Source organism: Lynx rufus, unplaced genomic scaffold, assembly GCF_022079265.1.
Source record: "Lynx rufus isolate CCGP_SWC_20201006 ecotype Redwood Valley unplaced genomic scaffold, mLynRuf1.p SCAF_10, whole genome shotgun sequence".
NCBI lineage: Eukaryota > Metazoa > Chordata > Mammalia > Carnivora > Felidae > Lynx > Lynx rufus.
Genome location: NW_025814824.1, coordinates 2,867,412 through 2,880,693, shown reverse-complemented (window position 1 = coordinate 2,880,693; position 13,282 = coordinate 2,867,412). Strand labels below are relative to the sequence as shown.

The 13,282-nt window shown below is 49.1% G+C and overlaps 2 protein-coding genes and 1 long non-coding RNA gene across 5 annotated transcripts in view; 1 reads left to right on the top strand and 2 right to left on the bottom strand.

Annotated features, from left to right (window-relative positions):
* The window catches only part of SECISBP2 (SECIS binding protein 2), a 40,853-nt gene extending 40,572 nt beyond the window's left edge, over window positions 1–281 (bottom strand). For all 3 annotated transcript variants that reach the window (XM_047100835.1, XM_047100853.1, XM_047100843.1), the window contains exon 1: window positions 160–281. In XM_047100835.1, the coding sequence (XP_046956791.1) occupies window positions 160–195 (36 nt within the window). In that variant the 5' untranslated portion in view covers window positions 196–281. The remainder of the gene's footprint in view (window positions 1–159) is intronic.
* Window positions 282–414: 133 nt separating this feature from the next.
* Window positions 415–1,162, top strand: LOC124524864 (uncharacterized). Its single transcript, XR_006965330.1, has 2 exons — window positions 415–502; window positions 870–1,162. It is a non-coding gene; the product is annotated as an uncharacterized LOC124524864 (long non-coding RNA).
* A 543-nt stretch (window positions 1,163–1,705) lies between these two features.
* Window positions 1,706–6,492, bottom strand: CKS2 (CDC28 protein kinase regulatory subunit 2). Its single transcript, XM_047100821.1, has 3 exons — window positions 6,340–6,492; window positions 3,320–3,447; window positions 1,706–2,038 (listed from the first exon to the last, which is right to left on the bottom strand). The coding sequence occupies exons 1-3, from the start codon at window positions 6,396–6,398 to the stop codon at window positions 1,986–1,988; spliced, it is 240 nt and encodes a 79-aa protein (XP_046956777.1). The 5' UTR covers window positions 6,399–6,492; the 3' UTR covers window positions 1,706–1,985.
* Window positions 6,493–13,282: the final 6,790 nt, after the last annotated feature.

Below are 13,282 nucleotides of genomic sequence, written 5' to 3'. Positions count from 1 at the left end.
TTCGCACCGCCACTGGAAGCCGGCCGCTCCCCTCCACGAGCGCGGCGAGGCGGCGCGGGGTCGCCTCCCCCGGGCACCCGGACGGCCTCCCTCCAGGGGCCGCGTCCTCCCCCGCTTAGGAGGCCGCCCCGCCGCCCCAGTGCGGGGCGCCGTCCTCACCTCGCCCGCGGGCTCCCGCGGCCCCTCCGACGCCATGGCGCACGGCTCGGGGGAGACCCTGCCCTCGAGGCCAAAACCGCCCCGTCGGCAGGTGGCACGGACGCGCTGCGCTCCTCCTCCCCGCTTTTCCGCCTTCGGAGAGGACGCCGGGAAGCGCGTCACAGAAACGCGCCCGGCCCCGCCCCGCTCCCGGCCGGAAGTGCGCAGGGCGGCGGCCGCGCAGGGCCCGCGTGGGGCGGGGCGGGGCGGGGCGGGGGACACCGGAGGTGGAGGAAGGGGCCGCGTACCGCGTGGCGTGTGGTGTGTGGAGCCGAGGAAAGCACGGACTTCCAGCACCCGGGAAGTGAGCACGGAAAATCAGTTCACGGCTGCCGCGTTCCTTCCGGCGGACAGCCAATGACCGCGAGGAAAGGAGTCAGGGAAAGTGGCGTGGTGTGGCCGTGGCGGGCGCGGGCGGCCTGGGGGTTGGGTTGGGCACCCCCCCCCCCCCCCCGCCGCGGGCTGTCTGGCCTGTAGGGGTTAATTAGGAGCCCAGCCGCAGGTTTGCTGCCCCCAGTATGGACGCTTGGGTTCGCGGACCAGCAGGAATTTAAGACGGGAAATGGGGACGGCTAGGTTCACCAGGTTTGGGCCTAGCAACTGGCAGCCCCCACTGCTGGAGGCGGAGGTCGGTGTCCCCTCTCACTCTGTACCGTTTGGTTTACCCACAGGGCAACAAGTCTCACACAGCAATTCTGTCGTCTTGCTTGCTAACCCTGGGCCCCCAGGGGCAGAAAGGAGTTCTAGGCTGCTGCTCAGCACCACTGGTAGGATTTGCAGTCCTCATCCATGTATGAAGACAGAGGAGCAGAGGAGGGACCACCAGACTGTCATCTGAAAGTAGTCCCCAGCACAGCAAAGATAGTCTGTGTTTGCATTCACCCTAGAGTACCGTAGCAGCTAAAGACAGACACAACATGTATCTGGAATAAAAGGTGTTTCACAGTGCCTTTCAACTTTAAAACTGCGGTGATATTTTCTGGGGAGCATTACGCCTACTTGGTAAATGGAGCCGAACAGGATTCAGTGGTTTCCCTTAAGGCCACCAGATGGGACAGTTCTTAGACACATTGGACCGTTCTCTAGGAACTAAACAGCAGAGCAGTGAAATCTAATGTCTCTATGAAACTTAGTCCTGCTTTTTAAGTGAACTCATGGTACCCTCATCAAACCAAGCCTTTTTAAACCCATTTAATATTTCTTTACATTTATCTCCTCCAGACCAGCATTGTAAAACTGAAATCATCTAACCACCTCAGTAGACACAAATTAACCTTAAGAAAAACCCCTTGGGGCACCTGGGTGGCTCAGTTAAGCCTGACTGACTCTTGATCTCTACTCAAGTCATGATTCAAGGTTCATGAGATCAAGCCTCCCTCCCCCACCCCCTCCCCCGACAGCCAGGAGCCTGCTTGGGATTCTCTCCGTCCCTCCCCCATTGGCACTCTCTCTCAAAATGACCGAATAAACATTAAAAAATTGTTTTAAATAAACAAACCCCAGTAAATAAATGCAACATATAAACTTTATTTAACAAAAATAACAGGCAAAGTCAAACAGGCACTTATATTAAGAGAAAAACTGACTAGAAGAAATTTATCTTGAATACCTTACAGTAACCTACTTGCAGTTGCATTTAACTGAGCTCTGTTGCTGTGAAGAATACAGCTTATGCACAGGTATGGATGAACGATTTGTACATTTTTCAAGTATTCACTGAATACTACCTTATATACACATATACATTAAATTTGAAAAAGATTTAATTGACGATCCCCAGATATACTTCATTTTTGTTGTTCTTTTGGAAGAGGTCGTCTAAAGAGAAGAATATGTGGTTCTGTGGAAACAAAATATTTTATGTAATTTTAATACAATACAGTTAATTTTCATTCACTAAATCCAAAATTCAAATTCTGAATTGAACCAAAATAAAATCAATCCACGATCAACTGTTACTTATTGAAGTATCCGAAATACATTTTGCTTCAAGTCACTGTCAACTGTAAACAGAAAACAAGCTGATAATGACAATATTTCCCTCTATGTTTTTTTAATTTTACCTACCCTGGAGAAAGAGATGCTAACTAAGTAGAGAAATCACTTTGGGGAAAATGGTTTCTACCTTTAGAATCTCCATTCCGGTGGAAAAGAGAAAGGTTACCTCTCTCCATGGGAAAAAGACACCGAATACCATAATCAAAACCCACCGGCCTGTAGAAAGTACAGATCCCTGGGGCCCACTCCCAAAGGTTGTTTCTTTGTAAGTGGGGGCCCCGGGTTCCATAGTTCCCCAGTTGCTCTGGTATTAACTGGAGAAAGAGCTTTTGAACTGGGATACGATTAGATGCCCCAATCCTTTAATTCAGTTTCTGATGCTGCTACTGCTGATTTCCTTCGACAAACAGAAAACAAGACTGCTCTAGTTTCACCTAATTCAGCTGCTATAGTATGCCTTCAAATTTTGTCGAAAGCATTAGAAGTTGTTTAAGTTAGATTTATTAGTAACACAAAGGTAGAATTTAGCCCCACAAGTTTTACTTTACCATCTCATATCTGGAAAACCCCACACATCAACACAAACACTCATAATGCACCACACACATAGCACGGTTCACTATGTTATCTAATTTCATCTGAATGTGGTAGATAATAATTATCCCTTACTAGAAGGCTAAACAAAAAGACAAATCAAAATCACTTCAAATTGCATTAACTTCTATGCACAGAACTTGAGGACACTTTAAAGTATCTTAAAATAAGTTCCTGGTTTTCAAAGGCAGGGGTGGGAGGGAACACCAGAATTACAAATATACTCCTGGCAAAATTAGATACTATTAATAACAACACATTAAAAAAAAAGACATTTTAAAATAAAACAGAATTGCCTATTTGTTTCTACTCCTTATCTTTTTGCAGGTAGAATAACGTGTTGCTTTCACTCATGTATTATGTACTTTATAAAATGGAAATTCTTTCTAGGGAGGAAAGCAATCGGCCATTCAAACTTACTGGTTACTTTGGGATTATCACTCAGTATCAAATATTACTCAACAATTTTCCACAAGTGCAACCCTACTATTTTATCTCAGTTGATGCCTTCCTAAATGGCAGAACTTACCCGGCTCATGGATCATGTAGTGGACCCAGCCTAGACTCTGCTGGACACCGAGCCTCCTCCACTCCTCTTCAGACATCAGATGGGTTTTTGGTACTTGTTTGGAAAGTTCTCTGGGTAGCATGACATGCCTGTTAAGATACAGCCAAGAATTAGTGAATACACCTTTCCTACAATTATGAGCACTTTAGAAATACATTTTCAGGATACTCAAAATCTGAGTTCAAAATAAAGATTTTTCAAGCAACTCTTGTTATGTTACTGTCGGCATCAATCTTCAGAACCATCTAATATCTCTAATTCTGATTTTTGATGGCCTATGTTCAAAATAGGGAGAGAAGAATATATGGTCGAAAAGCAGAAGACATTTTTTTAGGACTCCTCTTTTCTTCTCCAAGAGACTGCTTGCTACTTGTCCCCATGTTCTTCAGGAACAGAAGCCCCATACCTGAAATCAGGCTCATGGTTCTCCAAAACATCCCAACCAGCCCTACAGCTACCTCTGATGACTTAAATCCTGGCCAATAGGGTGTAAGGAGAAAATACGCCACTGATGGAAACTGTCTTCAAAAGGGAAGAACGTGCCCAACTCTCTTCCTTGTTCTTTCCTGTTGGTTATGAAGCCGACTGATGTGATCAGGGAGCCAGAGAAGCCATCTAAGACCACAGAAGCCTTGTAAATTGGAGATGGTTTCTGACTGTAGAACGGTCGTCCCAGACCCATGCAGCCTTTTACAGAAGAGGGAAAAAAACTAATTTGTTAATTTGGGTTTCCCACTACTCAACGTTATAGATTTGCAGTACACACAAGTCCTTATGTACCCTAGAAGTTTTTTCCAAATCCAAATCAAAAACAAACCCAAGTCCCACATATACATGTACCTGACAACCTTACACAATGACATTCAGTTTTCCATAAGTTACAGACCTCTATCCAGATGACCTATATCCAAAACCTATTAAGTTTTTTCAGGAAGGCTTGCAATACTCTCCAATGTCAAACCATCAAGAACATAATTGTAACTTCATACAACTTAAGAACAAATGTGCACCCTGCTTAATTACAGTAAAAAAAAACTTTATAAATCACCATTCCCAGTAGCAGTAAAGTTGCACAGTCATCCATAACCACGTTTCTTGACCTGGGTAAAATATCTACCACCTGAGTCCTTGGCCAGGTGGGGTGAGAAAGGTGCAATCTGGTCAGTGACCCTTCTCCGCACGGGAGAAAACGGAACCCCTAGCCCATTAGCACTCAGTCATCAACTTAAGTCTGTGACTGGTGAATTAAATACCGGTTTGGTATTATTTACAAAAAAGAAATGAGCCTCAAAACAACTATGTTGCCAGCCCTGCCATGAGGCTGCGGAATCCAATTATGCTCTTTTTACCAGTGCCAGTGAACTACAGTTGACCCCTGAACAACACGGGGTCAGGGGCCCCGACCCCCTGAGCGGTTGAAAACCCACATGTAACGTGAGGCCCCCATCCTTACTGATAGCCAACCTCTGACCCGAAGCCTTCCTGCTAGTACAGCCAGCCAATAAACGTGTATTTTGTGTTACCTCGAAAAGCTGCTTTACCAGACACGTTCAAGGCTCTACAAATGTCGTCTCCGCCTTCCACAGCAACGGCTGTTACATTTCTCCCAGAGAAGCGCAATGTAGCCACGCTACGCACAACCACGGAATCGTGTCCCCGCTGACCGGGCCCGAGTCACAACCGCGGGAACAGGCTGTTTCCGGCCAGGTTAACACCGGGCGGTGGAAGCAGCTTCACCGAGAGAACTGCGGCTGACTGCACAGGGACGCTTCCCAACTCCGTGTGAGAAAATACTGCCGAAAGCCAACGTTCCCTTCCCGACCGCGGGCGCGGGGGCAGAGGCCAAGGCCAGGTACGCGGGAGGCTCTGAGCAACAAGACACGGCCGAGGAGGGCGGACGGCCGACTGCCGACAGGACCTGGTCTGCAAGCCCAGGCGCAGAGGAGCCGCAGCATAAGGAAACTAGGAAAAGCCACGTCTGTACCTACAGCACAAACCAAACACCCAACAGACCCAATTTGCCGCTGCCCTCTCCCACCACGAACCGCTCGGCTAACTGGGCTACGAGCCTGGGGGGCGGGGGGGGGTCTACCTTGCGCGGTGCTCCTCACTAACCGCGCCGGGGTCCGGAAACCAAGGGCGGAAGTACCGCCCCGAGTCCCGGAAAGTACCTTCCCCACTTGGGGCCCCCCGGTGCAGGACGCCCCGTCCCAGCCCCGATTGCCCGCCGTCGGACGCCCGCAGCGCGTCACTGCACGTTAGGCCCACGCACCACGGGAGAACCGTGTCTGTGCTCTTCCTCTACAAAACTGGGCGGGCAGACTTCAAATCGAAGTGTGGCAAGAAAACCGCATTTTCTAGCCGGGGCAGGAATGACTAATCGGTAGAGCTGCCCGGAAACACGCCCCGTTTTTCCCCAGAAACCACATTTCTAAGACCCAGGAGAGCGGAGAAACACCGACTGGAGGCCAGCCGCCGCGGGGCCCCCTCGAGCCCCGCCCCCGAGCCCCGCCCCCGAGCGTGCCGGCCCCCCGCACGGCCACGGCCGGAAGTGCCGAGCGCCTCCCAGCCGCCGCGTCCTCGCTGCTTGTCCCACCGCCGGGGGGAGTCCGGGCGCGTCTCACGGCGACTAGGGAGCCGAAGGCCCCCCTGGCCGGCACACCGAGGCCGCGGGACACGGCCTTGGCTAGAGGGAGGGGTAGGCGCCCCGCCGCCTGCCCCGGTCCGCCGAACCCCGACACCCCAGCCAGGCAGCTCGCCCCCTGGCCCGCTTGGCCTCCTCGCCTCCGCGAACAAAGGGCGGAGGCCGGCGAGCCGCACGCGCCCGCCCGGGCGGGGGCGACCCGGCCTCGACCCCGGCCCCCCGTCCTTCAACCCCGGCCCGACCCGACCTCCGACCTCGGGCCCCGACCCGAACCCCGGCCGCCGCGCTGCGACCCCGACTTCGGTTCCGCCCAGAGCCCGGCCGGCTGGCCCCTCACCGGTACTCGTAATGCTCGTCGAAGTACTTGTCCGAGTAGTAGATCTGCTTGTGAGCCATCCTGCGGGCGGGCGGGAGCGACGGGGCTCGAAGAGCGGGCGCAGCAGGACCACACGTCCACGTCGGGCCAAGCCAACGACTCGACTGCGACCAACCGACCGCAGGCCGAACGCTCCCGGTTTGAATCCGACAGCCCACCGCTGATTGGACGGAGGCGTCGGCCAATCACGCTTCGCGCAAACTGCCGGGAGGCGAGACCGGCTCACAGCCTATCGTCACCCCCCATCCTAGGCGTTGGCTCCCATGATGAGCCAATCAGAGACCTGTTGCGAGGTCGCTCCAGGGCAGAAGTGGATGATTGGCAAGACGTGGGGACGAAAAGCTCCCCGAAGGAAAGGGGCGTGGCCGAGGAGGGCGGAGCCGGGATGTTAAAGGCCGCAGGGCGCGTGCGCAGAAGTTTAGAACGTTCCAGGTCCGCCGAGCCGTTGGGGTGGGCGGGTCGGCGCGAGGGGTGAGGTATCGCGGGGCTTGGCGAAGCGCGGTGGGGTTGCGCGCCTAGCGTCCGCCTTCGCGCAGGCGCAGTCTGGGCGGCCCGAGAAGGGCTTCGGAAGCGTGGGAGGTGAGGCAGTCCGGGCGTGGGGAGGGAGGGGAGCCAGCTCCCCGGCCGCCGCGGGCCTGGCCTCGGGACCGGGAGGTAACGGCGCCCGCGGCGGGCGGCCGTGGCCAGGCCCTGGGCGGCGCGGTCCGGAGCCCACGTCGGGCAGACTGAGGTCGCCGGAGGAAGTACGCGGACCCGTGAACCCGCTGTCTGTAGGTGGCAGAGCGACCTCGTGGTGACTGACGCCTCGCGTTCCGCACCGGGCACACGCCCTGCGCTTCGGGACCGGTGTGGATCGCCGCTGGAGCAGGAGCATCGGCGGGCGCAGGGCGGGGATCCCACCCGGTCCCGCACCTCCTGGTGCCCCCGCCGCCCACCTGCGCGCCGCACCTGCTGGGTCCCGCCTCTGCGGGCCACCTGTGCCCAGCACCGGGCGAGCATCCGGAGGCCTGAATAATTGGGGGTAATGAGGTGCGGTGATGGTAAAGATGCGATAAACCGTCACGGGAGGTGGACAGGGGGACCTCTGACTTTCTGGCAGAGCCTAGGAATGAGTAGCTTTCTAGGAGATTTATTTTTACAGAGCCGTATTGAGGAAAATTTTAGGTGGAAAAGTGGAATAGTATAATCACGTCCGGGGTACCAGTCACTGAGCTTAGCGGTTAATGTTCTGGCCATCTTGTTTCATGTACTCCCCTCTTCCTTTTTTCCCTGCACGTCTTTAAGGAGAGTCCCAGGTATAATGTCATTTCGCTTTGAAAGGGTACTTTTGAGTATATCGCTGTATTTATGGGGTAGGTCTTAAGAAAAACTTTAAGAATATTGAGCACCATGCCACTATTACACTTATATAGTTCTTATGAGCCTCTGAGGGCTGGTTTAGAGTCACATTTCCCTGACTGTCTCCCTTTTGACCTCCACATCCAGACCTGGGCCCCAACATGCAATTTGGTTGGATCCATCCCTCCCCCCCCACCCCCACACACAGGTGACCCACCATCCTTTATAATAGAGATTTCAATGAGAAAGCAGGCCATTGGTGCCTGCGGAACAGCAAGCAGTCTGGATTTGGGTAACTGCTTCCTTGTGGTGTCCTTTACCTTTTTCCCTTATAATCGTATTTAGATCCAGGTGAAAACAACACCAATAACTACTTGTCCAAATCCGTTTAGCAAGTAAGTGGCAGACCCTGATTTGAACCCCAACAGTCAGACTCCAGAGTTTGGCCTCTTAACCACTACTGTGCACTGTCAGGGACCTGCAGGTGGAAACCCGGTATGTGCTGGGAATGTAGAATGCAGAGGTCAAGGGAAGGAAGGCCATGGGACGTGAATCTGGGAGGATCGATGTCATAGACAAAAACAGCCCCAGAGGTGTCCATATCCCGATCCCCGGAACCTGTGGATATGTTACCTTGTCTGAGATGGTGCGATGACCCTGCGTTATCGTGGCTGGTCCAGGGGTATCACGAGGGTCCTAACAAGGGAGGCAAGAGGGCCAGAGGAGGAGCTGTCCCAGAAGGAGAAGTCAGAGTGGCACGAACGCAGGTGGCCCCTTGAGCCTGGAAAAGGAATGGGTGGCTTCTCCCCGAAAGTCCCAGAAAGAACACAGCTCTACAGACTCCTTGATCTGAGCCCAGTAAAACCTATTTCAGACTTCTGATCTCTGTAACTGTCAGATAATAAATTTGTGCTGTTTTAAGACACTAAGTTTGTTTTAATTTGTAAAAACAGCAATAGAAAACTAACTGAATTGGGCCAGACTGGGAAGGGATTCTTGGACTCCTTGCTGATAAGTTTGGGCATTTTGATGACTGTGGGGTGGCTGATGTTCTCAGCAAGATCAGGTCAGATGAGATGTGATAAAGGTAACTGGGAGGAATGGGGGGTTGGGGCGGAAGGAACCACCTCACCAGGGGCTCCCCGTTAGAAAGAGACTTCGCTTGATAGGAAGAGGGAAGCTACTGTACCCTGCTCATGGACTGAACGCAGTGACAAAGAGGTCAAGGGCAAAACTAGCCCGTCGGTCCATATTCAGTCATTCAGACCAGGCAGTGTGCTAAGAGAGCCTTCCTCCTGGGAAATGCATTCTTTCTTTCGACTGCTCCAGTTATTAACTGCCTGTCTAGAAGGCACCGTACAGTTGGCATAAACATTTTTTTCTTTGTCCCTTCTGGGCCTCCGCATCAATCATATGAAGGACAGCAGTGCAAGTACAAAGCCTGCCTTGACCCAATTTCCCGTTCTAAACAAGCTGAAATTTTAAATGTACATATTATATGAAAAGCAGTTATTCACCACATCAGTGGAAGACGCTTCCGATGATCAAGTCTGTGTGTAAGTAGGACTGAGTATATTATTTAAAATACGAGTTTCTCTCTGTTCCACTAATACAAGCACAAGGTCATGACCTCATTCAGGACCGACCGCACATAGAACAAAGCTCAAGTTTGAGCTCTGAATGCTTACTCTCCATCATCCTCTTGACTTTTCTGTGAATAATTATACACGAGAAAGCATCAGATTGCATATGCCAGCTTCAGCGACCGCACCCACTGCTGTTCAGTGTTAGTGTACTTTTGAATGTAATTCTCAATTCCCACCAAACTCCTAGCGCTCTTCCTAGGAAGTTTTATCCATTTATCTTTGACAATTAAAGAAGTAAAAAATATTTATTAAAAGAAGTAAGGTGTCTGTTCGTTCCTTTCTCAAGAATCCTGTATCACAGATTTAACCACTGATTTAAACACTATGGATTATCCACATAGACTTTTTTGTACACTTAATACAGACGTATCAGTGTCAGAATTAGGGACTCCTCTGTACATCCTTAGTTTGTAATATTCTTTATAAATATAATAAATTCTTTATAAATACAATACTACTTTATAAAATATTCAACAGTTTGGTTTTTTTTCACCCTCCTGGGACTCCGGTAACATGAATGATCACTTCTGGGATCTTGTTGAGGCCTTCAGTGTTTCGTTGAAAGGGTGTTCAAGACTCTCCTTCCATCAATGCTGGCCCTTCCTGGTCTCTGTTGACTCTTCGGCCTGAGGGAGCTCCGCAGGGCTCAGTCCTCGGCTCCCTGTGGTTCTGCCGAGTTTTGCCGCGTGGATTTTGCGACTCTGTTAATTGGGTGCACTTAAGACAGCTCTGTCTCCATGGCAAGTAGACCATCTTATTAGGTGACGTCCCTCCTTGTCTTGGTAATTCTCTTTACTCTGAAGTCTGCTCCGTCTGATACGAATATAACCTCTTCAGCCTTCCTTTCAACAGGGTTTGTATCCTACAGCTTTTTCCATTCTTCTACATTTAACCTACCTATATCTTTCTATTTGAAGTGAATTTCTTGTAGGCGCCATATAGTTAGGTAAACTATTTTTACCTATTTTCCATCTCTTAATTGGTATTTAAGGCCTTTCACACTTCATGTAATGACTGACTTTCGGCTTTAAGTCTGCCATTTTATTATATTTTCTACTTGGTGTCTGTCTTTCCTTCTTTACTTTCTGCTTCCCCTTTACTTTCTTCTTGTACTGGCTCAAGAAACAAAGACAGACCGAAGTTTTCTATATTCATTACACGGAAGCAGTGACTAAAAGTGTTCTAAAGAAAACACTGGACCCACAGGACTTTGCAGAAGACTTTCACCAAGAGCAGAAGAGTCTGTTCTATCAGGCAAGAAAATGTTGATTGAAAAACCAAACGTGGACGATATGAGAAAGGAAAGTAATGCCCCTCTCACACAAACAGATACATACATGTTAACACCCAAAGTAAAATGCTGGTCAACTGCACCCAACTGCATTTTTAAAGACAGCCTGCCATCCTACAAATGTAAAGGTAGCGTAATATTAGAAATGTTAGAAAATTAGCAGCACAAAGGAGAAAAAAGATGCTCCTCTCCAACATGCAGAAAAAAAAAATTGACAAATTCATCATGCTTTTAGAATATAAACTTAGTAAACTCACCACTCACTGGTGATACCTCTCTTAGTGATACAAGTAGGAGGAAGCTTTGTTAACCTCATAGAGACCGCTATAAAAAACATTTAACAGGGGCGTGCGGGTGGCGCAGTCGGTTAAGCGTCCGACTTCAGCCAGGTCACGATCTCGCAGTCCGGGAGTTCGAGCCCCGCGTCAGGCTCTGGGCTGATGGCTCGGAGCCTGGAGCCTGTTTCCGATTCTGTGTCTCCCTCTCTCTCTGCCCCTCCCCCGTTCATGCTCTGTCTCTCTCTGTCCCAAAAATAAATAAAAACGTTGGGGAAAAAAAAATTAAAAAAAAAAAAACATTTAACAGAATTCTTACGAAGAAATATCAGAAGTATTCTCTTTAAAATTTCCCATTACCTCCAATTCTATTGAGCAATGTGCTGGAAGTCAGGGCCAGCACAATAAAGGAGAAATTGAAGTTACAGTAATTGGAAAGGAAGATCTAAAACTTTGCAACTGATACACTTATCTTTATATCTGGATGTAAGATCAATGCGTAAGTCAATTGTATTCCTACATACCAGAGCAAATAACTAGAAGACATGCAAAAAGAAATATGATTACATTAGCATCAAATGTCACATACTGGGGATAAGCCTAAGGGGGAAAAAAAAACAACATAAAACACAAAGTCCTGATAAGCAAAATTGTGAACCTTTAAGAGAGAAAAAGACACGTGACTGGAGAGATACAGTGTGTTCATGCTTGGGAAACCATAATGTGGTTAAAACACAAATTCTCTCCAAACTGATCATAATGTCAGTCTAATTGCAATAAAAACACCACATTCAGAGAATAAGTTCCTTGGATGAGAAAAGGGCCAAGAATAGCAAAGACACTTCACTGGACTCTGTTGATGCAAACTGACCAGAAAGCACTCTAATAAAAGAAGAAAACACTTTTATTTGAGCCCAGATTAGGACATCTGTCTGGGAAATGTGATCTTCACAGGGAGGGCACTGCCCTGGTGAAGGAACAGTTTTTTACATGGCTATATGCTTTTTTGCATAAAGATCCATAAATCAATATGTCAGAAGCACATTCTTGCAAAGGTTCAAAAAAAGACTATAGATTAATGCGTAGGCAGGAATCATGAATTTTATTTAACGTCATGGAAAGTAGGGAGTAAGAGCACTGTTTGTTTTGGGGGGGTTGTTTTAGTAGAGAGGGAGAGGGAGTGTGCAGGGGAGGGGCAGAAGGAGAGAAAGCCAAGTAGGCTCCCTAAAGAAGGCTCAATCCTACGACCTTGGGATCATGACCTGAGCTTAAATCAAGTCCAACTTCAGCTCAGGTCATGATCTCACCATTCATGAGTTCAAGACACGTGTCGGGCTCTGTGCTGACAGCTCGGAGCCTGGAGCCTGCTTCGGATTCTGTGTCTCCCTCTCTCTCTGCCCCTCCCCTGCTTGTGCTCTGTCTCTCTCTCTTTCAAAAAAAAAAAAAAGAGTTGGACACCTAACCGACTGAGCCACCCAGGTGCCCCGCATTGATCAATTTCTTTTATGCTTTATTTAAAAAAAAATTTCTTTTTAAATGTTTATTTATTTCTGAGAGAGAGAAAGAGCACAAGCAGGGGAAGGGCAGAGAGAGAGGGAGACAGAATCCGAAGCAGGCTCCAGGTTGTGAGCTGTCAGCACAGAGCCCGATACTGGGCTCGAACTCACAAACCATGAGATCATGACCTGAACCCAAGTCGGCCCCTTAACCGATGGAGCCACCCAGGCGCCCTGATCAATTTCTTAAGGACAAGATGTCCCTCAGGCTAGTCGTTCACACAAAGCGGATGGACAATGCACGCCTGAGGAGCCCTGGATCAGTCATTTGGTTTAAACAAAGTTTATGTACAGTCATGCTGACTTAGAAACCTAAAATGACTTCCCTTGTCTTTCAGGCCTTTAGAGAGTTTTTCTGTCCTCAACTCTGACAGAGATCGTGATCTATGAAGAAACTGTGATCATGAAGACTGTGGCAGTAGCTTATAGAAACTGCAACACCATGGTACAAAGTAGACCAGCTGCCTTGGGGATGAGCCAGGCAGCCCAGGGTGATGTTTCCCGCACCCGCACTGTCATGGATAGCCTTCACCATTCTGGGGGTGTGCTATTTCACTCCGGTTGGCTAAATTTTACTCATAAACACAGTATTTAATCAGACTTCAACCTTTCTTTTTTTTGTACCTATGACTGACATTTTTACAATTATGAATATAAGTGGTAAATACCGTAAAAGAGATGAAAAGGTATTAGTAACTGCAGCCTTAAGGATGAGTCAAATAAAAAAAAAAAAATGCAACAAACTGAAAGCACCATGGACACTAAAGAACAAATCAGCGAGCTAGAATATCGGGTTGG